This window comes from Balaenoptera ricei, chromosome 8 (genome assembly GCF_028023285.1).
Source record: "Balaenoptera ricei isolate mBalRic1 chromosome 8, mBalRic1.hap2, whole genome shotgun sequence".
Taxonomy (NCBI): Eukaryota; Metazoa; Chordata; class Mammalia; order Artiodactyla; family Balaenopteridae; genus Balaenoptera; species Balaenoptera ricei.
In genome coordinates, this window is record NC_082646.1 from 22,809,769 (window position 1) to 22,837,500 (window position 27,732).

Consider the following 27,732-nt stretch of genomic DNA (forward strand, 5'->3'; position numbering starts at 1 on the left):
TATAAATATTTATCTGACCTTACAACCACAGGATGGCTGTAAAGGTCAATAAAGATCATGTAGATAATAGGACTGTAAATTACTGACATGTTATACAAATATAACCTACATCTGGACAAGTTCTTCTGCTTGATGCAACTGTGAAATATCAGTGAACCTTTTATGCCCTCACCTGCTCTTTTACTTACCTGATGATGAGCAAAACATGCCAGTGCTGAGAACCAAGAAGGCTAGCATCATTCGACTCACATGCAGCCCAAACTTCTTGCACACAGCCCTAGAGGAAAGGCAAAGACTATCAGCATAGCAAACCTTCGGGATGGAAATTTCAAATTAAAGGACAAAAACATGTCTGCATCACAGAGAACACTGAAGATCTAAAGTCAAATACAGAACTGTCTCAACAGGTCTGTTAGCAATTCCATGTGCATAAGAAACCCAAACATTCTTATTCCTTAAGCAGGAGAGAAGCTCTCTACCTAAGAGGAAATGTATACTTTCTGTGCTAGATTATGTCTAGTATCAGTAGGAAAACAGCCTGATATAGTGGAAAAATAAGCAGGCCTCAGATGGGCACAGGTTAAAATCCTGGCCCTTCCACTCACTAGCAGTGGTACCCTCATCTAGTTACATAATCTGTCAGATTCCTCATCTGTTAAATGAAGATAATGATAATACTTACTGCATAAGGTTTCTGTGAGGGCAATGCATGGTAAAGTGCGCAGAAGAGTGCCAGGCACAGAGTTGCTCAATAGATGGCAGTTATCAGAAAAAAAGACTAGGAGATACACCAAAGTTTTAATAAATGGTTATCTAAGTCAGTGTTTCTAAAGCAATTATATACCTCCTTTTACTTCTGTCTTACAGACCTTTTCAACCCTATAAATAAAACATTATTAGAGGTGATCATTACTTCATTTAGTCAATATCTGTTCAGACATAACTATGTGTTACCTATTTTCTTGCTCGGGTTCCTTATTGCATCTCAGGGCTTCTTTCTGAAATAATTTTGTTTCTTCCTAAATACATCCTTTAGAAGGTTCTTTAGTGAGGATCTCTTAATGGTAAATTCTGGCTTTTGTTTGATCTTTCTTTATATTTTGTCTGAAAAGTCTTTAACTCTTGGTCTTAAAAGGTGGTTTAGCTGAGTACATAATTTTAGGATGACAGTCATTTTCTCACAGAACTTTGAACATATTTTTTGTGTTCTGGCTTTCGAGAATGCTTTTGTTGGTCTAACTGCCTGACATTCCTTTGTAGGTTTTATATTAGTCCTCTGTCAACTTGTAAGATCTTCCTTGTCCTTTGTTTTACACAGTCTTACCAATTCCTTCTTATTTATCCAGCTCAGGATGTTAGGCTTCCTGAATCTGTGGATTAGCATATTTTCTCCTCTGATTCTGGAAAAATCTTATTAGCTGTTACTTCCCTGAATCCTGCCTCTCCCTATTCTATCTCTCCTAGATCTGATTAGATATATATCAGATCTTTCAACTCTACCACACACATTTCTTAACCTCTCGTATTTCCTTCCTGTCACTCTGTACTACATTCTTAGTAGTTTCTTCAGATCAATCTTCTAGTTTACTTATTAGAAGTGTCTAATCAGTTATTTGATCTACTGAATTTTCAATATCAATTATTATATTTTCATTTCTAGAAGTTCTGTTTGGTTCTTTTCCAAATCTGCCTGGTCATTTTTGTAGTCTCATTTGTTTTTTTCTTTTTAATCCTTTTTATTTTATTGTGGTAAGAACACTTAATATAAGATCTACCTTCTCTACAGATTTTTAAATGTAAAATACAGTATTGTTATCTATAGGCATAATGTTGTACAGCAGATCTCCACAGCTAATTCACATCACATAAGTGAAACTTTATACTCATTGATTAGCAACTTTCCGTTTCCACCTGCCCCCAAACTGGGCAGCCACAATTCTATCCCTTGCTTCCATGAGTTCAACTATTTTAGATCACTCATGAAAGTGGAATCATGCAATATTTGCTCTTCTGTGACCAGTTAGTTCCCTTAGCACAATTTCCTCAAGGTTCATCCACGTCGTCACATTTGCAGAATTTCCTTCTTTTTTAAGACTGAATAATACTCCATTGTATACCATGTCCCCCACTCCATTCACCTCTCACTGGATATTTAGGTTGTTTCCAATCTTGGCTATTGTGAATAATGCTGCAACGAATATTGGAGTGCAAATACTGCTTTGAGATCCTGATTTCAATTCTTTTATATAAATTCCCAGAAGTGGGTTTGCTGGATCATATGGTAGCTCTATTTTTAATTTTCTGAGGAACCTCATACTGTTTTCCACAGTGGCAGTACCATTTTGCATTCCCACCAACAGTGTGCAAGGGTTCCAATTTCTCTACATCCTCACCAGTACTTGCCTTTGTTTTTAGACAAGAGCCATTCATTTTTCTTTTTTTTAATTGAAGTATAGTTGATTTACAATGTTCTGTTAGTTTCTGGCGTACAGCAAAGTGATTCAAAGTATATATACATATATATATATTTTTTCATATTCTTTTCTATTACAGTTTATTACAGGATATTGAATATAGTTCCCTGTGCTATACAGTAAAACCTTGTTTATTTTATATATATTAGTTTGTATCTGCTAATCCCAAACTCCTAATTTATCCCTCCCCCACCCCCTTTCCACTTTAGTAACCATAACTTTCTTTTCTATGTAAGTCTGTTTTCTATGTGAGTCTGCTTTCTATGTGAGTTTCTGTTTTGTAAATACGTTCATTTGTATCATATTTTAGATTCCACATATAAGTGATATCATATGGTATTTGTCTTTCTCTTTCTGACCTACCTCACTTAGTATGATAATCTCTAGATCCGTCCATGTTGCAAATGGTATTATTTCATTCTTTTTTACGGCTGCGTAGTATTGTATTTTGTGTGTGTATGTGTGTGTGTGTATGCATATATATATATACATATACATAAATATACACACACACACATACACACACACATTTTCTTTATCCATTGATCTATCAATGGACATTTAGGTTGCTTCCATGTCTCGGCCGTTCTAAATAGTGCTGCAATGAACACTGGGGTGCATGTATCTTTTCGAATTACAGTTTTCTGTGGATATATGCCCAGGAGTGGGATTGCTGATCATATGACAATTCTATTTTTAGTTTTTTAAGGACCCTCCATACTGTTCTCCATAGTGGCTGCAGCAATTAACATTTCTACCAACAGTGTAGGAGGGTTTCCTTTTCTCCACACCCTCTCAGCCTTTATTTTTTGTAGACTTTTTGATGATAGCCATTTTGACCAGTGAGAGGTGATACCTCACTGTAGTTCTGATTTGCAGTTCTCTAATAATTAGCAATGTTGAGCATCTTTTCATGTGCTTATTGGCCATCTGTATGTCTTCTTTAGAGAAATGTCTGTTTAGTGCTTCTGCCCATTTTTTGATTGGGTTCTTTGTTTTTTTGTTATTGAGTTGTAGGAGCTGTTTGTGTATTTTGGAAATTAAGCCCTTGCTGGTCACATCATTTGCAAATATTTTCCCCCAGTCTGTAGGTTGTCTTTTTGTTTTGTTTATGGTTTCCTCTGCTGTGCAAAAGCTTGTAAGTTTGATTAGGTCCTATTTGTTTATCTTTGCTTTTATTTCTATTGCCTTGGGAGACTGACCTAAGAAAACATTGGTACCACTTATGTCAGAGAATGTTTTGCCTATATTCTCTTCTAGGAGTTTTATGGTGTCATGTCTTATATTTAAGTCTTTAAGCCATTTTGAGTTTATTTTTGTGTATGGTGTGAGGGAATGTTCTAAATTCATTGATTTACATGTGGCTGTCCGGGTTTCCCAACACCACTTGCTGAAGAGACTGTCTTTTCTCCATTGTATATTCTTGCCTCCTTAGGCAAGAGCCATTCTAACAAATATGAAGTGATCTCACTGTGGTTTTGATTTGCATTTCCCTGATGATTAGTGATACTGTCATCTTTTCATATATGTTGGCCAGATTATTAGGTTTTTTACTATTGGGTTACAGGAGTTACTTATACACTTTGGAAATGAACCTCTTATCAGATATATGGTTTGCAAATATTTTCTCCCATTCTTTAAGTTCCTTTTCACTCTATTGATTGTTTAGTCTCTTCTTTCTTCTTTATGTTTTCAATTCCTTCTTTTATTTCTTTAAAAATATTAAATGTAATTATTTTATATTCTTATTTTAGTAATTCCTAATAAATGAAGTTTTGCAGGTCAGCTTTCTATTGATTTGTTATCTCTGCTGGCTCTCACTCATAATGTTTTGTTCCCTTCTGTGCTTTGTCATTTATTTTTACTATAAATTTTTGTTCACTAGAACTTTATCTGTGGTAATGCTTTGACACCTGGATTAAGGATACACTTCTCTAGAGAAATTTTACATTTGTTTTTGCAAGATGCCTGGGAACACTAACAACCCAGAACAATTTAAAATAAATTCTCAACTTGGGGTTTAGGGGACTATGTGGGTGATTTGAATTCAGTCCTGAACTCATATAAAGACCAATTTAAGATTACAATCCTCAAAGGCAACACTGGATTTCTTTGTTTTTCCTCTATTCTACCCAGAGTCAAGGCCAAAGAACTTTTTTATCTGATATTTTTGGCTGTTTTGCAGTGGGAAGACTTTAAATAATGATTACTAAGCCCAGATACCTTTTAAAGCATTATTAAAATAAGATGTTTGTTAGGTTTCATGTTAAAAAAGGTAGCTAGTGGCGCAGTGGTTGAGAGTCTGCCTGCCAGTGCAGGGGACACGGGTTCGAGCCCTGGTCTGGGAAGATCCCACATGCCGCAGAGCAGCTGGGCCCGTGAGCCACAACTACTGAGCCTGCGCATCTGGAGCCTGTGCTCCGCAACAAGAGAGGCCGCGATAGTGAGAGGCCCGCGCGCCGCCGCGATGAAGAGTGGCCCCCGCTTGCCACAATTAGAGAAAAGCCCTCGCACAGAAACGAAGACCCAACACAGCCATAAATAATAAATAAAAATTAAAATAAAAATTATAAAAAAAAAAAAAGGTAGCTATTTTTATTACTGGAACACTTAAATGCTTAATACTCTCACTAATATTCATTCAACCAGTAGGTACTTGGTGAAAGACAATGTACTGGGTGCAAATAAGAGCAGTGAGTCCCACACTGGGAATAATTTCCTATCAGCTAAGCTCAAAGGGAGAAGAAAGAAATCATGATTCTATCTCTTAGGACCAAAAAAAAGAAAAAAGAAAAAAAAAAAAGGGCCCTACTAAATCCTACTAAATAAAATACCAGTTAGATATGTATTAACAGAATTAAAGTTAATAATATGAAGATATGCCATTTATCACCTCAGGAAAGAAAGTGATAATTAGAAGTATTCCCTTCCAATGGTTCGTTTCAAACAAGAAATTGCACTTTAGATATAATATTAGAAGCTAGAAGGAAAATGTTTTCTATTTCTAAACACTGCTTCTACTATCAGAGTAATAATCTATGCTATATTGGGCTTCCTCATAGCACTTTTAGAAGCAAAGCTTTTATACTCACTTGTAAAAGTAAAGTTCACATATACAGCTCACAAAAGCCAGCAGACATCGTAAAAAGTAAAAGACAAGAATCTGAAAGAAACCCAGAACAAGAAAACAGAAGTTACAGATACAAGTTAGAAAAACTCTTAAAGATGAAACCACTCTCATTTGTCACTAATAACTATAAATTGGTATAATCCTTTTGAAAAGCAATATGTATCAAGAACCATGCAAATTTTCATATCCCTAAATTCAAGTACAGAAGTATATCTACTTCTCTGATTCCGGCCCACAGAAGTAACCCAAAATATGGGAGGGGAGGAGTTCTATTCATAAAAATGCTAATTGCAGCTCTACTAATTTAGTAAAAACTATTTTATAAACTACAAAATGTTCAATTACAGGGAAATGGTTAAATTATATTATATCTATTCATGGATTATTATACACATATCAAAGTTTACGGTTACAAAGACAGTGGAGAAATTCTTATGATATAAAACTCATTTATTCAACAAGCATTTCTTAGACAATTATAATAATTGATTGTAATTATTATAAAATTATATTACAAAATACTAAATGCAAATATATGATATAACATTTATACATCAGAGTTACAGCTATGGAAATCAGAAGTACTGTATATGAAAAAACTGGAAAGAAATATAATAAAATGGTAAAAGTGGCTATATCAGGCTAGTGAGACTTAGGTACATATTTTTCCTCCTATTTTTCAAATGTCTGTAATGTGGTTTTATTAATTTTAGGAATTGATATGAATTTTACAAATAAAAATAACAAAATAATAAGAATTGTACCGAATAGCTTTCATACTACAGTATACTGGTATGTTTAAGAGCAATGAATACCTCTGAAAATAAGCACTATTTAAATATATTCTATGATTAATATTACTGCATATAACTTAAAAGTACTTTCAGTTTTCATCATTATGTTCAATCAAGTGATCAGCAAATGCCCAAGTTCATTCATTAATTCAATAAAACCATACTGAAAACCTACTATACTTTGAGCACTCTCTTGATGCTACTAGGAATACAGATAATTTTAGTACAAGGTATCCACACTTAAGGACTCTTCATCTGGTTGAGTACAAAAACACACTTAGAAAGTTAAAAATTAACACAAGTTAATATAAGAACTGTATTTGGGAACAGGACAGTGATGCTCCCATAGCAACTAATATTCAACATAGTAACTGGATGTCGGGTTAGTGCAAAAAGACACAAAAAAGAAATGAGATATAAGGAATGGAATAGAAGAAACTAAACTCTACATGCACAGATGAAAGAGAATCCAGAGATTCACCTGACAAACCACTGACACTACTAAGGAAATTCAGTGAGATTTCGATCAAGATCAAAAAGCAAAAATCAACTGTGTTGACATAGTATGAGTGTGTTTCATGTTTGGTAATTGCAATCATTGTTGCTTTTGTTGTGGTCATCCATGTACAATGCTTGGTGTCAGTCTATTTGTCTCTTGTAAAAATAAAATACAGTGTGTGTGTGTGAAAAAAAAAAAAAAAACTAAGGAGAATTTAAAAAAAAAATCAACTGTGTTCCTCACAATTGTGTTCCTCACCTGCAATGACCTCCTACAAAAATTACAGAAAATAAGATACCGTTCATAACAGTAACAAAAAGTATAAAGAATCTAGGCATTATCCTAGTCAAAGAATGGATAAGCCTAAAATGGATACATTGTTTAAATTTTATTAAAAGACACAGAAAACCTAACTAAATGGATAAATACATCATTTTAGGGATGGAATGACTCAACACTCTAAAAATATTGATTCTCATATTAATACATAAATTCAATGCAACTCCAATCAATACCTACCAGAATTTGGGAGAGGGGCAAATTGATTCTAAAATGATTTTTTTTTAATTAATTTATTTTATTTATTTATTTATTTTGGCTGCGTTGGGTCTTCGTTGCTGCGCGCAGGCTTTCTCTAGTTGCAGCGAGTGGAGGCCACTCTTCGCTGCGGTGCACGGGCTTCTCATTGCAGTAGCTTCATCTTGTTGTGGAGCACAGGCTCTAGGCGCACAGGCTTCAGCAGTTGTGGCACGTGGGCTCAGTAGTTGTGGCTCGCGAGCTCTAGAGCGCAGGCTCAGTAATTGTGTCACACAGGCTTAGCTGCTCCGCGGCATGTGGGATCTTCCCACACCAGGGCTCGAACCTGTGTCCCCTGTGTTGGCAGGTGGATTCTTAACCACTGCGCTACTAGGCAAGTCCCTAAAATGATTTTTAAAATATAACTTTAAGGGCTTCCCTGGCAGTCCAGCGATTAAAAGACTCCGCGTTCCCAATGCAGGGGGACTGGGTTCAATCCCTGGTCAGGGAACTAGATCCCACATGCTGCAACTAAGAGTTCGCATGCCGCAACTAAAGATCCCACGGGCAGCAACTAAGACCCAGTGCAGCCAAATAAATAAATAAATACATAAATATTTAAAAAATTAAAAATAAAAAAGATTAAAAATAAAATACAATTTTTAAAATGGATACAGTGAGAAATTCATCAGCCAAATATTAACACATACTACAAACTCATAATAATAGAAGCAATATGGTACTCTCTGACAAACTAACCAATGATACAGAATTAAAAAGGCCAGAAACATACATGGGAATGAGATGTATGATAGAGATGGTATTACAAATCAGAAGGAAAAGGATGAATTATTTAGCACATGGTGCTGGAAAATCCAGTTCACCATATAGGAAAAAATAAAGCTGGATCTTTCCACAATTTATAAAAAATAAAATTCAAATGGACTAAAGCCTTGTATGTGAAAGATAAAATAATAAAGTTACTAGGGAAAAATACATAAGAATATCTTTGTGACCTGTGGTGAAGGATTTCTTTTAGAAAGACCCAAAACCCACCAACCATAAGTGAAAAACTAGTTGGTTTGACTCTATCAAAATTAAAGATTTCTGTTCAACAAAGGACCACAGACAAAGTTAGTAGACAGGTGACAGCCTAAGAGAAAGGATTTCCAGTATCTAAAACCTACAAGGGGTTACTATTGAGAACTTCTACAAATCACAAGAGAAAACCAGAAAACCCAACTGAAAAACAAGCGAAGGATGTAAATAGGTAATTCACAGAAAAGGAAATATGAATGACCAATAAATATATGAAGAAATTCTCCACCTTACTAGTTGTCAGAGAAACGTAATTAAAATGAGAAGCATCTCATATACATGAGAAGGGCAAAAATTAGAAAGTCAGAAATACCAAGTGCTCAGATGTTAGGAAGCTGAAACCCCAAACATTGTTGCAGGGAGTACAAAGTTGAATAGCCATTCTCGAGAGCAATCTGGCAGTGCTCCATGAAATTAAGTAGCCCATGGATCTATGTACAGGATCCCACTCCTGAGTGTATAATTCAGAGAATTTCACACCTCAATCCACAGGGAGACAAAACAAAACTGTTCTTGTTTAGGGTAGCAAGTTGTAAAGGTAACCATCACTAGGGGTGCCAGTTATTACCATATTGTCTCTCAGCAACAATCCACCCTTTTCTACTCTAATTATGATGATGGGGCTGGGACCCTATAAGCTACAACCCCCCCTTGCCCTGTGGCTCCCACTGGCAGAACCTAAAAAGGAGGAAATTGGAAGAAAGAACAAGAGAACAGATATCTTCATTCCTGTTTTGCTTGCTGTTTGTATCACTGATGTAAGAGGTAGGATTCTGGGTTGAATATGCCAAATTTGAAGTGACAGTGGATATCCAAATGGAAATGAAAACCTTAAGCATTGCATATTGTTATTTCTCTACTAAGTCCCCCATCCAATATATCTTTCCTCTGAGACCACTTGGAGAGCCTGGACTTCCACCTCCCCCAAACCTAGCAGTAATGAGGTACCTCTACCCTGACCACTAGGGTGGTATCAGTGGAGGCCTAGTTGGGAACCTGGACTTCTAGCCCCAATTGGCAGTAACAAGGTGGAGAACCCTCTCCTTTTTCCAGCTGCAGTGGTATCAAAAGAAGCCAGCTAAAAGAGAAGCAGAATAGTGCAGAGGAAGCAGGCTGGGCCCATGAATAAGATCCAGAGTCTCATACTGTAATACCCAAAATGTCCAAGTTTCAACTAAAAATTACTTGTCAACCAGGAAGATCTCAAACTGAAGGAAAAAAGTCAATTAATAGATACCAAAACTGAGATGAGATATCAGAATTATCTGACAAAGTTTTAAAGGAGCCATTGTAAAAATGCTTCAATAAGCAATTAAGAACATGCTTGAAACAAATGAAAAAATAGAAAGTCTCAGTAAAGAAATAGAAGATAAAAAGAAAAACCAAACGGAAATTTTAGAACTGAAAAAAATACAATAACCAAAATAAAAGCTCAATGGGTAGGCTCAACAGCAGAAGGAAGGAGACAGAGGAAAGCACCAATGAACTGGAAAAAAGACGACAGAAATTTTTCAATCTGAACACAGAGAAAACAGACTGGAAAAAAGTGAAGAGCGCTTCAGGGACCCATGGGACTGTAATAAAATATCTAACATTCACATCATTGGAGGCTCAGGAGAGGAGAAACAGGGCAGGACTGAAAAAGCACTAAAAAAAAATAACAGCTAAAATCTTCCCAAATTTGGGAAAAGACATAAAGATTTTTCTTTATGAAAAGATAAATCTTTTCTTCTTGAAAAGATTCAAGAAGCTGAGTAAACTCCAAACAGGATAAACCCAAAGAAATCCATGCTAAGACACATCATAGTCAAATTTCTGAAAGGTAATCAGGTTAGGTCTCAGTTAACTCCTAATTATCCTTCAGTATTCTGTTTAAATTAAGCTCTCCCTAATATGCTAACCCATTGCACATTGTACATTTCCTCCATGACCCACTGCATTTATAATTACTTGTTCCATGTTCATCTTCTCCACTAAACTATAAATTCCACGAGGGCAGGGATTTGGTCATTGTTACACCCACAGCACTTAATAAAGTGTCTACCAAATAAAAGTTGCTCCATTAATATTTGTTGAATAATGAATGAATAAGTGATTCTTCTTTAAAAAAATCCCCTCCTAACTATGAATATATTTGGTCCTTATCACAAAACTGTTCCAGAGACTCACCCACCTCTTGATCAGTTGTGATTGCTTCCAGGTTGGCCTGCCCTTACCTTATTAGTTTGTAAAATTCTTGCATGAAATGCAGCTGGCCAGGCGTGAAGCAACAGGTAAGCATAGGAGCGAATGGCATAAGCTGGGGAATATTCCCAAGTCTGAAACCCCTTCCCATAGATGAGGTAGTGTGTCTGAAAGTACAAAATGGATGGATTCAGGGTTATATTGGCCAAAAATCCTTGTTAAGAGGATGCAGGCGAAGTTTCTAAGCAAAAGTATTAACGAGACAAAGGTACACAAAAATGCTGAAATTCTCAATAAGATTTGCAACTAATGGAAAAGAATCAAAATGACCCAATACTGAAAAATATTAAGACATTATAAATCCTACAGGATTATTGTTTGGCCAACACTGAAAGCTTGAATTTTACCCTCTATTTATTTTTTTAAAAATACTCATTAACCAAAACAGGAAAACTCTAAATCTCGTATTTTCCTTAAACTACCTACCCTAAGCATTCCTTATTTTTTTATGCAAAATGTGATCAGAAAATTTCACCTCTGCATTTCCTATAACAGGGAGTCCAACAGACTTATAAAAGTATAAATCAAGAAACAGCAATATAAGCATAGTATGTAGCAACATTGTTTATTTTAGTAAACATCAGAAGAAAAAAACCAAAAAAGTTTAAAGAAAGTGGTTGCCTCTGGGGACAAGGATTTGGCCATGAGAAGTGGAACAGGGAGTTTCTGCTTTTCTTTTACATTTAATATTTTTAAACTACCTCAAAGTATTATTTTGACTTAAAAAATTTTTTAAGAAAATTACAAATTACACCTTTTTTGTATAACAGCAAATTCCTATATCCTTCAATAGTAGGTAAATCATCAGCTTAGAATACAGAAATGAAAATAAGGTTATTTTACTAATAGTCACACTTGTATATCATTTGTATCTCGATTTAATAACAAGGTTCCAAGCAGTGAAATCAAGAACAAAAAAAGAAAACTAAAGAAATCACCTACTGGTTCCCAGTAGTTGAATGTTTCATCACAGTCAGAGATGTTGCTCAGGAGAGCAGCACATAACCTTGCTGAGAGCAGACACTTGAAAGCAGTAGATCCTTCAGGTGCCCAGACTTGTCCTGCTTTGTTCCCAGATAACCTGCTCAGAAGCAAAAAAAGTGTGTGTCAGAAAGGACCTGCTAACTAGAAGGGCTAAAACTAGACAGAAAGGACAACAGGTCAAGAGACACCAAAGCACATGAGTTAGTCACCTAAAAGGGTGAACCATTAATTGTCCTGAGTAGAATAAATAAGGAACGAATTAAGACCTTAATCAACGTTAGTCATTACTTCCTGCTTTTAAGGTGTAAGCTAATTCATGCACTTTAGTTCTTTGCATCTATGACACTCCGCTTACCCCAAACCAACAAATCGCTCACTTACAGGCCACAAGCTCTTATTCGCCTTTTCTTTATTCTCCTAACAAGGTCATTACTTTCCATGGCTTTATTCATTTCCCCATCTGTTCAAATGCCCAGAGGCTAACTTGTGCAGTGGACATCACCTTTTCCAATTCCATATGCTGACAGCTCCCCAGCGCAGGCTTAACCTGCAGCCCCTCCGGCTTGAAAAGAGAGGTGTTTGCTGGTGTGCAAGGTGGTGGGGCCCACACAGAAGAGTAAAGGGTCGGGACTCTGCGGGGACTGAAGGAAGCTGGGAGAGACAGCCGGAAAAGGTACTCTCTGCTCTCGCCTACGTCCCCCACGGCGGCTCGGCCACACAGACGCCAGCCCACCCTGGGCCTGGGCCGGAAGCCGCACAGACCTGCAGGCTTTCTCCACTAGCAACACGGTACCCGAGCTGGGGGATCTAATCTAAGGTGGGTGAAGACCCAGCGTCCACCCGCCCTGGAAGAGCAGAAAGAGCAGGCTGAAGAGGCTGCGGGCCCTCCCGGCGGGAAGGCCGGGCCGGGTGCAGCACCGCACCGCCCGGGCGAGACCCTCCCCCCGCAGCCCCGTGCCGCCCGCCGCCCGGCCACGCCCCCGCCGCGCCCGCACACCTACTCGGGCCGGGGCTCTGCGCTGCCCGCCTCCCGGCTGCACAGCAGTTCCCGCAGCTTGGCGGCGGCCGAGGCCGTGTCCCCGCCGCTGCCCCCGCTTCCCTTCAGGCGCTGCCGGGCTCCTCGGCTTGCCATGGCAAGAGTGGGGAAAAAAGGTAGAACTCGGCGCCCTACGAAGGCGACGAGCGCGGAGACATAGCCTTTGGCTAGCAACGGTGTCCGCCGAGGGACAAAAGACTTCGACATGCGCAGACACGACTAAATTATAGTGCTCTGGGCTAATTGGGGCAAATCCCTGGGTAGAAAAGAAATGCGACCTGAGACTTTACTTTGGCCGTTGTAGCTATCCCTTCCACATACTTGTAACTCTAGGCATGCCTCCCTCCCTCCCTCTGCCTTCACTTCTCAGCATTCTCCACTCTCCTACAAATACTGTCCTTCAGCATCCCTGTTTAAAAGAAAGCACAAATAGGGAGTAATTAATTCCACCCAGTACGCAGATATTCAGTTAAAAATCATAGCACAGCCGCCTACAAAAGAGGAAGTTCTTTAAACATCACTGGCACCTTGTCCTTTATATTTTGGCAAGTGATAGGGACAGCCTGTAGCTAATTAACTGCTTCAGAGAGATGAAGCCATAATGGCAGAATACAGAATGAGGAGAAAAGTGAAAGACTGAAGAAACTCTGTGCAGCAAATTCAACCAGACGCCAGTCACTGCCATTGCTACTACAGCATTATGGTAAGCATTTAATATATTTTATCCTTTTAAAATATAATACAACAACCTTGTTTTATCAAAAAGGAGACTGAGGTCCAAGGTTGCATAGCTAGGAAGTGATGGAGCCATGTTCCAACCCAGGTCTTAGTACAAAATCCATGCTCTTCCAACCAGGAGATCAGGAGAAAGCTCTTGATTTCACACAGGCATTTCTGCATGGGCACTTTGATGATACCATGCCTGTGACTCTCAGAGGTCATTCATCTGTTCCTGACACTCTGCCTACTCCCCCAATCACTTCACCCTGTGAAGCTCTGTACCAGTAAGTAAAACAAGGTTATAGAGGGAGTGCTAAACTTGACAGGGTCCCAAGTTATGACTTCATACTGAAAATTCCTGAGTATTAACAATGGAGATTGGTCCTATTGCTCAATTCCCACATGGAATTACTAGTTGCCAAATTCAGACATCTCAGTGTAACTATATGTCATACAGCCACCTCCTTTTCATTTCACTCCAGTGCAGCCCCCTCCCTGACTCTACCCCAGTCTACTACAGTTGCATCCTTACAGGGATCTCCCATCTCAGATTGATCCGGTGCAATACTGTCCAATTAATTTTCAAAAATACTACAGCCCCAACCTACTTTTCTAATCTTATCTCCCACTACTTTCCTATACATATTTTATGTTCCAGCTAGCCTGTAAAGTACCCCAAATGCTCCCATATCTCTACCTCTGCTCATGTATGCCCTCTGCCTGGAATGCATGCCCTCCTTGCCTAACAATCCTTCCATCACAACCCTGCCCTTGTTTTAAGATCCAGTTCAAATGATACCTCATCCAAGCGATGCCAAACCAAAATTGGGTCTGCTCGCCTACACACAGAAAAGCCAATGTACTGACACCAGGTTGTGTTGAAGCAAAGTACAGTGTCTATTGCAGGAGAAGAGGCAGCTTATGCTCAAAAGACCTAAACTCCCTGAAGCTTTCAGGGAAGGTTTTTTAAAGGCAAGGTGAGGGAGAGAGTTGAGGTGTGCATGATCAGCTCATGGACATCCTTGATTGGTTGGTGATGAGGTAACAGGTTGGTATTTGAGGGGTCAACAGCATCAACCTCCTGCGGTCTTTGTGCTGGTGATCAGCATGCAATTAACTTCTTCCACCTGGTGGTGGTTTAGTATCAATAAAACATACAAGGATATGGCTCAGAATATTATCTATGGCCCTTGAGGAGGAACTAAAGGTACTTGACTTTTTTTATGGCTAAACTATCATTATTTTGTCTTACATGACTGTTTTCCTTTGTTTCTGCATTTTCTCATTTCTCAGATTAAATCTGCTCTTTGGTGGACTTCCCTAGTGGTACAGTTGTTAAGACTCCGCGCTTCCATTGCAGGGGACGCAGGTTCGATCCCTGGTCAGGGAATTAAGATCCCGCAGGCCGCGCGGCCAAAACAGAAAAACAAAACAAAAAACTACTCTTTAGAGTTCAGGGAAGGCCTAGGAGGCTAAAGCTTTTCTGCAAACAAGAGGCGGGAGACTCGGAGAGGGTGGGGGAATCTGTCCCCAGGAAGGCCCTGCAGGGTCTGCTTGGTTTCACATGTACCAGGCACTACTGGGGATGGAAGAAAGCTATAAATCACATTACCTGCCCTCGAGTAGCTTTAAGTCTATGTGGAGAGCTAAGCAATACATATGTCCATAAGAGATCCCTTGATTCTTCACTCCCCAAACTTACTCCCATGCCAGTTTTCCTATTCTGATTAAAAACACTTCTGTTCTCCCAGTTGCTTGGATCAAAAACCTAGGGATTCTGTTTGATTCCTCTATTTCTCTAACTCCAAAACATTCATGCATGCACATATATTTAAATCATCAGTAAGTCCTTCTAATTATTACCCAGTCCAAACACTTTTTACCACACTGGTCCAGGTCACCATCATATCTTGGTTGCATTATTATAATAACCTCCTAATTTGTTTCTTTGCTTCAATTCTTGCCTTTCCACATGCTCTTCCCCAAATGCAAGAATAAATAGACAACATATTAAATCAACTATACTTCAATTAAAAAAAAATTTTTTTTAAGAAATTAATAAATTATTTCCGTCACAGAGTTTACAATATAGCTCCAATCGGTGGAACCTAACCATTAATTAACAGGAACATACATTAATGCACATTATAGCACCCCATTCTGCAGAGTCCTGGGCTGAGCCAATCTCCCAATGTCCCTCAGAGATGCTTACAACAGGAAGTCCCAAAATCTAGGGGGGAAAAGTGTAGAGTTAATCACAGTTCAGAGATTACTGTTGAAAAAACTATGGAAGGAGAAGTAAAGTAACAGAAAGTGGCAGAAAGAACAGGAGCTTTAGAGTCAGACAGACCCAGGTGTGAACTCTAAGTGTGACACTTACTTAGTTCCATGACTTTAACAGCAGTCAACCACAGAATAAACATGATGATGATACCAATAATACAGAGCACTTGCAACTTACCCAAGGTAATAAATGCTGGTCTGTCTGACTCTAAAAACTACTCTCAACTGATTTAGAGAGATGATATAAGAGTTAAGGAAAGAGGAATTGACAATTCGGAAAATATATTTATAAATATATTTGATGAGACACTCAAATTCTACTGCTTCAGCATTACAGCATCTAGTGTATAAGATGCTGTTTTGTTTGTTTTCCTAGTCATTACTCATGAACAAAATATTGCACAACTCCAAAGGTCACCACTCACATTATAGTCTGTAAATTTTAAGTGATCGAGTCACAGGTATCTTTAAAGTCAACCATCAGTAGCTATAGTCACAAAGTAAAAGATTAAAAAAAAAAAAAGTCTAGAAAGAACTACTGGTTACCAATTGGTCTTTTTCATCCACACCCATGAGGATCACTATGTAGAGATGAATTTACTAAACTACCGAGGTGTCACGTGTAGTCGTTGTTGAATCTCCTTCCTTAGCTGGGACTGCATTGATGCTACCTGCTGCTGGGTGAGGGCCTTGTCACAGGTCTGGTAGGTCAATCTATAGCAGAGGCTGACCTGTTCCGTCTTTGGATGCTGAAAACGACTAAGGAACTGTATGGATATGACAGTGTCCTGCGACACTGCTCGGGCCACAGTGTGAAACTCTACTTCATCAAATCTTTTCTTTGTATCTAACCAAAAACTAATATCATGCACATAGTATGGAGGATATAGGGAATAGCTTTTAAAGGGTTCTATTTTCCCAAGGGCAAAATTCTTCAGGAAACGTTTATCAAAGGTCCACAACATCCTCCAATCAGAGATACCCCAGACAAGCATGGCTAATAGGTCCAAGTTCATAGACACACACACAAAACACTGGTCTTTGTGTATGATGCTTGTAGCAGATGTGGTAACAGACCCAATAATCAAATCCTTAACACAATCTGGGCCAAAATTTTGAGACTTCACAATAATCATATAATCTTCCCCACGTGGTTGAAAGACAAATTCCACTGAACTGCCCAGCTTAGAGCCCTTGAGCAATGTCTGGGTCAGAAGGCTATCTAGAACGCCCTTCAGATGATCCAGTAGTGACTGAAGACAGCCATCCTTCAGATTTTTATTAAATCCAAGGATAAACAAAGTCTCATGAAATGCTGGCATTGTGAAAGGTGAGATGCGGCACTTCTGAAAGACAGGTCCACTGAGGATGTACAGAGAACCTGGGAGGAAGTCTGGTGCTTGGATTAGAGCCTGAACATGAACTAGAAGAGAAGGTCTAAGGCAGACCTTGGCCTGGCCATACATTCCTTCCTGAGCTTCTTCCTTACTGTCTCTTCTAGGGTTCTTGGGAAGGCTGAGTTCTGAAAATGACACTAGAAAGTCCTCCATGTCTTGTGTTGTCCCAGCAGTCAGGGACTCAAAATTTGAGTTATCTTCACGGAGACTAATCCAAAAGGCAGATGATAGGATGTCACAGTGGCAGGAAGTGAGAACACTGGTGTCTCCCTGTGGCAGCAAAGGGGAAGAACACTTCAGCCTTTTTAGAGGGAAAGCTTTCCCCAATTCAGCAATGAGTTTCTCATTTATGGTTTTGATAGGATGATATGAAGGTGCTTCTAGGAAACCCCTGTTTAAACACAAACAAAAATAACTTTTTAAACTTAAAATTATTAATAATTATAACATAGCTAGAATTAAAAGCACAAATAGCTGTATAGAAAAGAATTATCCTTAAGTTGATCTGGAAAGGAAACAAATCATCTACCATAAAGAGAGATATCGTGTGTTTCAGAACTCTCACAGCCTACAATATAACAGAAAATATGACAATTAAAAAAAAAATTTTAATAGAGTATAGTTGATTTAAAATGTTGTATTAGTTTCAGGTGTACAGCAAAGTGAATCAGTTATACATATATATATATCCATTCTTTTTTAGATTCTTTTCCCATATAGGCCATTACAGAGTATCGAGTAGAGTTCCTTGTGCTATACAGTAGGTCCTTATTAGTTATCTATTTTATATATAGTAGGGTGTATATGTCAATCCCAATCTCCCAATTTATCACCCCACCTTATCCCCTGGTAACCATAAGTTTGTTTTCTACATCTGTAACTCTATTTCTGTTTTGTAAATAAGTTCATTTGCACCCTTTTTTTCTGATTCCACATATAAGTGATATCATATGATATTTGCAGAAAATATGACAATTTTTAATTCTAAAGAGGCTTGTGCAGGCCAGACTGACAAGTATTCACAGCATGACATCATTAACAATTAATGTGGCATCCATTCAATGTATGGTTGCCTGATTATCAAGCCAATCAGGATACAACTAGAGATAGAAGTGATTTCTGGTAAAATCAGGTTACCTGTTCAGCTTTCCTACAAGTACTTCTGGTTCTAGAAAAGAAAACCACTGGTCACCCAGTTTGATCCTGGAAATTCTTGGTTGCAAACCTTCATAGGGTAAGCTCCGGGTAAAGATATGGTTCAAAGCACCTTCTACATGAAAGGACTTATCTTGACTCCTGGCAAAATAGACAGCAATTATTAAGTCTGTCATTATTAAAGAAAGCAAGTATTTCTAGAGACTGAATCAAGACATAGACAAGGAAAAAGTTTGTCTCTGAGAATTTTCTTATCATTAGTGAGAGAGATGGAAAAGGCTTAGAACTCTGTTATTACTTACCTATATCCAGTGCACTTGTACCCCGGCACAGCCTCACAGCTGAAGGGATGCACATCACTTAAAATAAATCCCCCCAGAGCCGCCATAGCAACCACTTGCCAACTGTTGTGCCATTCTCTCATGGGCTTATCAGCAGGAGTCCCACCTTGTCCTCTACACAATGCCACATGGACTTCTCCTTCCTCTGCAAGAACATCTGCACAGCTAACGAGGGTAGGGAAACACCAGCCGTTTATCAGAAACAAGTAGAAGTTACCATAGGAGTTAGCTGTATATATATGGTTTGGCTGTGAAATAATTAAAATCCAATCATATCTATTTGCAAAGGTCTATTAGACTTCAAACATGCAAAAATAGTAGCTGGAAGTAAACAAGAATTTAAATTCAATGTTCAACTCATAACTGATACTAGTGGCTGACCACAGAGTTATCCAGTGTTGTTTTTGTATTGTTCATCTATATCTCATTGAAAAGTCAATGTCTGTAAAGTTCTTATATGTGATTCAACGATCAGGCTGTTCTTCCCCACTTAGAAAGTTGTTCTTTTCACTCCCCTCCTGCCTGTTAACTTAAAATACTGCCTCTGTGAAAAGTTTCATGACAACTATGAGCCAAAGAGACCTCCATTAGTATCATGTGTTATGGTATAATAGTATAAAGCACGGTTTTGCGTTCACAATAATTTTATGAGGTAGTTACTGTTAATATCTTCAGTTTATGGGTGAGGAAGCAAAAGCAAGTAAGGATCAAGTAAACTTAATCACAAAAATCACAAAACTATTAAGTGGTGGGTGGGAATTTGAATGCAGGCAGTCTGGCTCCTTAATTAGACTATACTACCATCATTTTGCATTATCAAAAATAGATGATCCTCCCTTTGCCAGCCCGACAGTACATTATTAGTACTTTTATTTAGCATTTAGGGTTAAATGTCTGCCTTTCCAACTAGAGTGTGGGTTCCTTTGGAGCATTATACTCTCTTATACGCCATATTTCCCAGGCTAACATGTTTGAGTGCAGTAACTATGTAATGTACATCTTAAACATTTCACTTGTGAGTGCTCACCTCTGGAAAAACTTGGCAAGCAGTTCCCTGTTCTTAGCTACTCCAGCTTTGCGTCCACAGTGCGGAAAGTTAAAATAAATTCGATCAAACTCTCTGTCTTGCAGTTCAAAGGCATCTACCAGCTGGGTGCAGTCCACACCAAAGCGTACCTCGGTACCTGGAACGAAATACAGACAGAAGGATGTCTTAAGACCTGGAACGAGAGAAAACCCCTCCCTAACTTGAACCGTGCAAAACAACCCAGGTCTAGGCACACAGCAGGCTCTCTGTAAATGTCCATGTGAAGACCAAGAGCAACCTCCAGATTCCTTGAATCCCCGCGTGCCCACCCTTTCCACTTTGGGCGGTGCCACAGCTGGGCGGGGCTTCACGGAGGGGTGGGCCTCGCTACCTCGCTCGCGCAGGCGCTGCAGATTCTCCCGGGCCAGCGGATCCCGGGCCAAGTCGGCCGGGCGATGGAGGCAGGTGGCAGTTATACTGGTGCTCGGATCCAGGTTCTCGCTCAGAGCGGCAGCGAAGGAGAAATTCCCCTCCCCAACCAACAGGAGGCGCCGAGGGGCCATGGCCTCGACGTGCTCCCAGCTCGCGTTCTCGGAGGCGCTCCTTTTTTACGTCACTTCCTTCGCCGGTTTCTAGCGGCCCCACCTCTTCGCCCGTCGTTGGCTGATGACGCTCCAGAGCGCCCGGTTGTCTTGACAGTCTGGTGCAGCGACATCCGAGGAGGAAAATAGCCATGAGTGCAAAAGCGATACACCGACCACCCCGTCCCCTCACTCCCTCACCCTATCGGAAGTGTTAAAATAGATGCCTTTGAGCCCTGAGCGACTTCGTCACTCCTACATGAGGTCACAAGCAGTCACTAGTGCCGAGGGACAGGTCGAAGGTGAGGCGAGTTCTGAGTGAAGGAAGCAGGGACGGGCTGAGGCCAAGAAGAGGTTGGGCTGTGTCCTGCATCCTGACACAGAGGATTTTCTCACAGCCTTCATCTCATCCGAAATGACTGCAACCCATTGTTACTGCTGTTCGGAATTTCTCCAGGTGCTTCTATTTCCTACCTTTTATTCATTCAAGAAATGTTGAGTGTCTGTTATGGGTCAGGCCTGTGAGAGCGGTTAGATATATGGAGGAACAAGATGTGGCCTGTGATTTCACCGAGCTTGTAGTCTGGTGGAAGATGCACAGCAAAAGAGGCAGTTCTGATTTAGTGGGGTGCAGTGCTATGCATGGAGTAATTCAGGGTGCTGTGGGAGCACACAGAGGGGAACCTTACCAAGTCTGGGGGTGAAGTGGAAAGATTTCCTGGAGGAAGTGCACCTGGGTTGAACGCTAAAGGGAGGAAAGTACACCTTACCTGAGTGAAGAGGCAGAAGGAACAATATACGCAAAAGCATGATGGAAAAACACAACAGCTGAGTTTGGCTGAAATGTACTTTGAGGGAGAGTGGGTAACAGATGAGACGGAAAAGTTAAGCAGGGACCAGGTCATATAGACATTTTAACAACCTTGAACCTTGCTCTGAAAACAGTGGCCAGCCAGTGAAAGATTTTACATAGGAAGATGACACAATTAGATTTTCATTTTCAAAAATTCTGCTTTCCTATGGAGAAATGATAGGAGGAGAAAAAGGCTGATGGCAAGGAGGTCAGAGAGAAGGCTACTGCAGTAATGGAAACTAAGGCTGATAGTGATCTGAATTGGAACTTGGCAGTGGAGATGGAGGGTAGTGGACTGATTCAAAAATCAACAAGACCTAGTGATTGAGAATGGATGTAGGGAGTTGAAAGAGAAATCAGAGTCTACGATAAGCCCCAGGTTTCAGGCTTGGACAACTGAGTGGGTGGTGATGTCTGTCCTTACAGCCCCAGGGAGGGTGTCATCTTGGTTTGCAGTCTGAGCACTCGGCCTGTTGGACTTCGTAGGACCAGCTACTCTTTAGTCATCATGCTGTTTGTTGACATCAGTGTGTGCATCTATCTTCACAAAGGCACATGGTGTGAGGGCAGTTACCTTTAAACCTACAGTGTTGGCTTTGTCTCTACCTGTGGAAAGGTGGGTGGGTGGTGACTCCCAAATCATGGCCATCTGGTGGTCTGGGTGATCTATATTCTGTCTTTGCTTGGAGAACTGGGAGGGCCAGGTTTGGTAACATCTCTTCCTTTAAAGAACATGGAACGGCAGGGTAAGGTTTTCTGTCACTCTACTATAAAATCTTCAAACAACACAAGCTCCTCGACTTCAAATTACTCAGCTTCAGGGAAGGTATTGTCTTGCTCCTAAGCCAAGGGACCAGACTCATCTTTTAACCAAAAGTAAACATGGTTAGGCTTCTGATTACTTACAAAAAATTGAAATTCAGACATTTGTCATCTGGTATGTGCAAAGTACTATTGATTAGGAGGGTAGACAGAAGGAGAGGATATGGTAATGAAAAAGACACAGATCGTGTTCTCAAGGGATCAGTGTAGGAGATTCCACACTTCCCTGAAGAACTCTAACATATGGTATAAAGTTATAAATATATAAAGATGTGAACATGAAGTTCTGTGTGAGACAAGTGAAAGAGAAGTTAAATTGAGGGAAGGCATCATGAAAAGGGAATGCCACATCCTGAGAAGTGGCATTTGATCTGGGCCCAGAAGGAAGGAAACTATCATTTATTGATCATTTATTGTATTATCTAGTTATCCAACTCTCATTTCTCCCTGTTCTCTTTGACGATAGCAATACTCTTAGTCCTTAAATTCCTACATCTCAAAATTACCAGAACATTTTCTAGTTCTCCATATAGTATTGGGGGTACTGAAGTTCTCCTGTCTTTTGCAGGGGGGACATTTAATCTATATAGTCACCTACTACTGCTGATTGAGAAGGCAGGCCAAAGGATTCAGGAACTTGGAGAGAAAGAAATAGAACCACAACAATTAAACTGGGAGGAAAGCCTAGATTCTTAGAAGGTGTTATGTTATGCTTGGCGAAGGAAGAGAAAGGGATGCCTTTTCTGCTCTCTGGTTTGTGCAACAAGCTTTTCTATTTCTGCCTTTTCCCAGAGACAGTTCCTCACCTCTTTCCTTACAAACCCACACTGTGGCAGCCTCATTAATGCAGATGGCCATGCTGAAGTGTGGACAGATTGGAATGATATGTCCAAGCTTTTCCAGTATGGATGGAGGTGCACCACTAATGAAGATGCCTATTCGAACCGTACCCTCATGGGCAACTGGAACCAGGAAAGATATGACCTAAAGAATATCGTGCAGCCCAAACCCTTGCATTCCCAGGTAATCGAACTTTCTCTTCTTTGTTTCCTTCTGTTAGAATATGGCCATTTGAGAGGCAGAAATCTGATAACTTCCAATGCTGAGATCTCTCAGACTTCTGTTCGTTAGGTGGTTGGGAAAGGGCAACAGTCCTCAGCTGGAATGCCTATCCCACTTTATTATCAAGTTGACCATTATATTATTGTAAGGTAATGAAAGGATGGGTAGCATGCTTTTTCTCTTGCTTCTCTTTGAACTTCATCAATCTACAGAAATATATATATATATATATAATGTCTTCTGACTCAGGGTAGCTTCTTCCCTGGTCCCTGCCTACCTAGACTTGTTGTTTATCTGCATCTTGCCCTTAAATCTCCTAAACAAACAAACCAACAAAGGATATGAACATTAGTAGGATATAGGCTAATGACATATAGACTTATAGTCAATCTAAAATATGACAGAGCCTGTTAGAATTCATGTCATTGTGTCCTGTATTTCCCAGTATTGGTTATAGACTCCTGTATTTTTAATCTACTACTTTTTCTTTGCAGTTTGGACACTATTTTGAAACAACATACGATACAAGCTACAACAACAAAATACCACTTTCAACCCATAGTAGGTGGACTATTCTTTTTAATTCTTATATTCTCAGGACCTAACTCAGTGCTTGGAATATAGAAGGAACACAAATAAAAGTAAATTGAATGAGTGAATAAGTGAATGAATGAGTGAATGATTTCTCTGTTTTCTCAATTTTGACAGGATTCACTGTCTCTTCCCTCACTGTCTATTCCCTCAGAAATAAGAATGAGATTGGTTACTAAGACTCCTTCTCTTTTCTCTTCCCTCAGGGTTTAAGCGAGAGCCTCACTGGTTCCCAGGACATCAACCTGAGCTGGTTCCTCCTGCATACAAATGCACAGAAAAGTCAACTTACACGAGTAGCTAGCTATTCAGAGCCTCAAATTGAGCATCACTCTGTGTGTGTGTGGAATCCTAATAACTGCCAATTTCACAGTCCATGATTCTAAGAAAGAATAAGAAGTTTCATTTTTCCAGTGTAGAATGTAGGAAGGAGCACATTCTAAGAACAACTAAGAATTTAGCTGACTGTAGCACAATTTTACTCTCTGAATAAATAAAGCACAAAAAAAATATTCTCTATTTTTTTTTTTAATTTTTTTTTAAAATTAATTAATTTATTTATTTTTGGCTGTGTTTGGTCTTCGTTTCTGTGCGAGGGCTCTCACCAGTTGCGGCGAGCGGGGGCCACTCTTCATCGAGGTGCGCGGGCCTCTCACCGTCGCGGCCTCTCCTGTTGCGGAGCACAGGCTCCAGACGCGCAGGCTCAGTAGTTGTGGCTCACGGGCCTAGTCGCTCCGCGGCATGTGGGATCCTCCCAGACCAGGGCTTGAACCCGTGTCCCCTTCATTGGCAGGCAGACTCTCAACCACTGCGCCACCAGGGAAGCCCCCTCTTTTTTTTTTTTAAACCAAGATTTAGATGTCAAATTTAAGTTAATTATTTCTACTCTTAGGTCTACGTTACGGGTGTTGTAGGAAGGCATTAAAAAGAATTATTTCTCTCAAATCTACAGCCACTCTGCTTTTCCTTGCCTTCCATCAGGGGCAGAACTGCAAAATCCATCATGACTTAGGATGCATGTGGCTAGATGCTTTCTGGATGTGAGCGTGGTAGTCATGGTCAGATAGTTTACATTCACTGTGACCTTAATGAATATATCCCCTCTTAAGGACTAGAAAAAGAAAAATAACTCTTTATTATTATAGAAGATTTAAAACATACAAAAGTAGACAGAATAGTATAATGAACTCCCATGTACCATTACCCACCTTCAACAATGGTTATAACCAATCTTATCTATCCCTATCTACTTTCTCTATTTTTAAATTTTTCTCAGAAATTATATCATTTCATCTATAAATATTTCAGTTGATATCTAAAAAAGATAAGGACTGTCCATTTTTTACTCCCCCACAAAAGTCACCGAAGAAAACTTGATCAAACAAAACTGAGTTATTTATTAAGCCTTTAGCAAGGAAGAACCTCAACTTGACACAGTCTTGATAATGATTGAAAAGGGCGATGTTAGGGTAGGGTATTTTTAGGAATTTGGGATGACTCAGCTGGTTTAAGGTGGGTCTTTCACTGTGGGGAACTGGCAGCGATTGAAAAAAGGTTGTGAATAGTTTAGGGTTGGTGAACCCTGGGAGACAATAGTCTTAACATGGCTAAACATCAGTATTTTCCAATCTTTTTGGTCTCCTGTTTAAGATAACAATATAATATTTGGGAGATATCTCCCATATATTACCTTCCAAACCTTCATTATTTTATGTTACGGGTATAAATATGGAATTTATGTTATATATGATGTTAGGTACTGACAAAGTTTTTTTTTTTTCTGTATGGCTATCCAGTTGTCCCCATATTAGTTATTAAAAAGACCATACTTTCTTCACTGCTCTTCAAAGCCATTTTTATTATAAATCAACTCTCTGTGTATAGTTAGAACTGTTTCTGGGCTCTCTTACATTCCATTGGCCTATTTGTCATTTTTTTTAATCCCATCTTAGCTACAATGGCTTAATTACCTCACTATCTTAATTATGATAATTGTATAAGTCTTAATATCCAGTAGATCAAATTATTTTACCTTGTTTTTCTTCAAGAGGGTCTTAGCTATTTTTGACCCTTTGCATTTCAATATAAATTTTAGGATCAACTTGTCAAGTTCCACAAAAAGATACTGTTAGGATATTGATGGAAATTGCATTGTATTGTCAGATCAACTTTAGAATTTGAGTTGTCTCTTATTAATACTAATAATTCATTGGTGTGTGTTCTTGCAATATAAATATTTTATAGGCACATGTTTTAAGTTTATATGTTATATATCTGTCCTATACCCTAGGTATCCAGCATATTTTTTTAACATCTTTATTGGAGTATAATTGCTTTACAATGGTGTGTTAGTTTCTACTTTATATCAAAGTGAATCAGCTATACATACACATATATCCCCATATCTCCTCCCTCTTGCGTCTCCCTCCCACCCTCCCTATCCCACCCCTCTAGATGGTCACAAAGCACCGAGCTGATCTCCCTGTGCTATGCTGCTGCTTCCCACTAGCTATCTATTTTACATTTGGTAGTGTATATATGTCCATGCCACTCTCTCACTTCAGCCCAGCTTACCCTTCCCACTCCCCATGTCCTCAAGTCCATTCTCTACATCTGCATCTTTATTCCTGTCCTGCCCCTAGGTTCTTCAGAACCTTTTTTTTTTTTTTAGATTCCATATATATGTGTTAGCATACAGTATTTGTTTTTCTCCTTCTGACTTACTTTACTCTGTATGACAGACTCTATGTCCATCCACCTCCCTACAAGTAACTCAATTTCGTTTCTTTTTATGGCTGAGTAATATTCCATTGTATATATGGGCCACATCTTTATCCATTCATCTGTCGATGGACATTTAGGTTACTTCCATGTCCTGGCTATTGTAAATAGAGCTGCAGTGAACGTTGTGGTACATGACTCTTTTTGAATTACGGTTTTCTCAGGCTATATGCCCAGTAGTGGGATTGCTGGGTCGTATGGTAGTTCTATTTTTAGTTTTTTAAGGAACCTCCATACTGTTCTCCATAGTGGCTGTATCAATTTACATTCCCACCAACAGTGCAAGACTGTTCCCTTTTCTCCACACCCTCTCCAGCATTTCTTGTTTGTGGATTTTTTGATGATGGCCATTCTGACTGGTATGAGGTGATACATCATTGTAGTTTTGATCTGCATTTCTCTAATGATTAGTGATGTCGAGCATCCTTTCATGTGTTTGTTGGCAATCTGTATATCTTCTTTGGAGAAATGTCTATTTAGGTCTTCTGCCCATTTTTGGAGTGGGTTGTTTTTTTTTTTTTTTTTATTGAGCTGCATGAGCTGCTTGTAAATTTTGGAGATTAATCCTTTGTCAGTTGCTTCATTTGCAAATATTTTCTCCCATTCTGAGGGTTGTCTTTTCGTGTTGTTTATGGTTTCCTTTGCTGTGCAAAAGCTTTTAAGTTTCATTAGGTCCCATTTGTTTTTTTTAATTTCCATTTCTCTAGGAGTTGGGTCAAAAAGGATCTTGCTGTGATGTATGTCATAGAGTGTTCTGCCTATGTTTTCCTCTAAGAGTTTTATAGTGCCTGGCCTTACATTTAGGTCTTTAATCCATTTTGAGTTTCTTTTTGTGTATGGTGTTAGGGAGTGTTCTAATTTCATTCTTTTACATGTAGCTGTCCAGTTTTCCCAGCACCACTTATTGAAGAGGCTGTCTTTTCTCCATTGTATATTCTTGCCTCCTTTATCAAAGATAAGGTGACCATATGTGCATGGGTTTATCTCTGGGCTTTCTATCCTGTTCCATTGATCTATATTTCTGTTTGTGTGCCAGTATCATACTGTCTTGATTACTGTAGCTTTGTAGTATAGTCTGAAGTCCGGGAGCCTGATTCAGCATATCTTTTATTGTGATAAAATATACATAACATAAAATGTACCATTTTGGGACTCTCCTGGTGGTGCAGTGGTTAAGAATCCGCCTGCCAATGGAGGGGACACGGGTTCAAGCTCTGGCCCAGGAAGATCCCACATGCCATGGAGCAGCTAAGCCCGCGAGCCACAACTGCTGAGCCTGCGTACCACAACTGCTGAAGCCCGCACACCTAGAGCCCATGCTCCGCAACGAGAGAAGCCACCACA

At 39.4% G+C, this 27,732-nt stretch overlaps 3 protein-coding genes across 11 annotated transcripts in view; 1 reads left to right on the plus strand and 2 right to left on the minus strand.

The window, feature by feature from the left end:
- ALG9 (ALG9 alpha-1,2-mannosyltransferase) overlaps positions 1 to 16,341 on the minus strand; it is a 101,014-nt gene extending 84,673 nt beyond the window's left edge. For 4 of the 9 annotated variants that reach the window (XR_009504568.1, XR_009504567.1, XM_059930422.1 and 1 more), the window contains exons 1-5: positions 12,741 to 12,931; positions 11,698 to 11,836; positions 10,728 to 10,862; positions 5,567 to 5,637; positions 189 to 277 (exon numbers count right to left, since the gene is read on the minus strand). Coding sequence is in view for 7 of the 9 variants with exons in the window: in XM_059930422.1 (XP_059786405.1) it covers positions 189 to 277; positions 5,567 to 5,637; positions 10,728 to 10,862; positions 11,698 to 11,836; positions 12,741 to 12,871 (565 nt within the window). In the remaining 2 variants the exon portion in view is untranslated. The other 5 variants (XM_059930425.1, XM_059930428.1, XM_059930427.1 and 2 more) reach the window with 5 other exon arrangements.
- A 42-nt stretch (positions 16,342 to 16,383) lies between these two features.
- Positions 16,384 to 20,285, minus strand: FDXACB1 (ferredoxin-fold anticodon binding domain containing 1). The gene is made up of 5 exons (XM_059930421.1): positions 20,090 to 20,285; positions 19,699 to 19,855; positions 18,633 to 18,836; positions 18,313 to 18,471; positions 16,384 to 17,566 (listed from the first exon to the last, which is right to left on the minus strand). Exons 1-5 carry the CDS (start codon positions 20,259 to 20,261, stop codon positions 16,384 to 16,386), a joined length of 1,875 nt encoding a protein of 624 aa, XP_059786404.1. The 5' UTR covers positions 20,262 to 20,285.
- Positions 20,286 to 20,336: 51 nt separating this feature from the next.
- Positions 20,337 to 23,992, plus strand: CFAP68 (cilia and flagella associated protein 68). The gene is made up of 4 exons (XM_059930430.1): positions 20,337 to 20,736; positions 22,747 to 22,977; positions 23,511 to 23,577; positions 23,814 to 23,992. The coding sequence occupies exons 1-4, from the start codon at positions 20,695 to 20,697 to the stop codon at positions 23,909 to 23,911; spliced, it is 438 nt and encodes a 145-aa protein (XP_059786413.1). The 5' UTR covers positions 20,337 to 20,694; the 3' UTR covers positions 23,912 to 23,992.
- The last annotated feature ends 3,740 nt before the right edge of the window (positions 23,993 to 27,732 follow it).

Excerpts from the sequence above, each read along its gene's own strand:
- FDXACB1 (XM_059930421.1), bottom strand. The coding sequence starts at position 20,261 with ATGGCCCCTCGGCGCCTCCTGTTGGTTGGGGAGGGGAATTTCTCCTTC. Across the intron at positions 18,837-19,698 it reads CTTGCCAAGTTTTTCCAGAG|CTGTGCAGATGTTCTTGCAG; the intron begins GTGAGCACTCAC and ends TACCCTCGTTAG. Across the intron at positions 17,567-18,312 it reads CTTGTAGGAAAGCTGAACAG|GGGTTTCCTAGAAGCACCTT; the intron begins GTAACCTGATTT and ends GTGTTTAAACAG.
- CFAP68 (XM_059930430.1), top strand. The coding sequence starts at position 20,695 with ATGACTGCAACCCATTGTTACTGCTGTTCGGAATTTCTCCAG. Across the intron at positions 20,737-22,746 it reads GCTGTTCGGAATTTCTCCAG|AGACAGTTCCTCACCTCTTT; the intron begins GTGCTTCTATTT and ends GCCTTTTCCCAG. Across the intron at positions 23,578-23,813 it reads AATACCACTTTCAACCCATA|GGTTTAAGCGAGAGCCTCAC; the intron begins GTAGGTGGACTA and ends CTCTTCCCTCAG.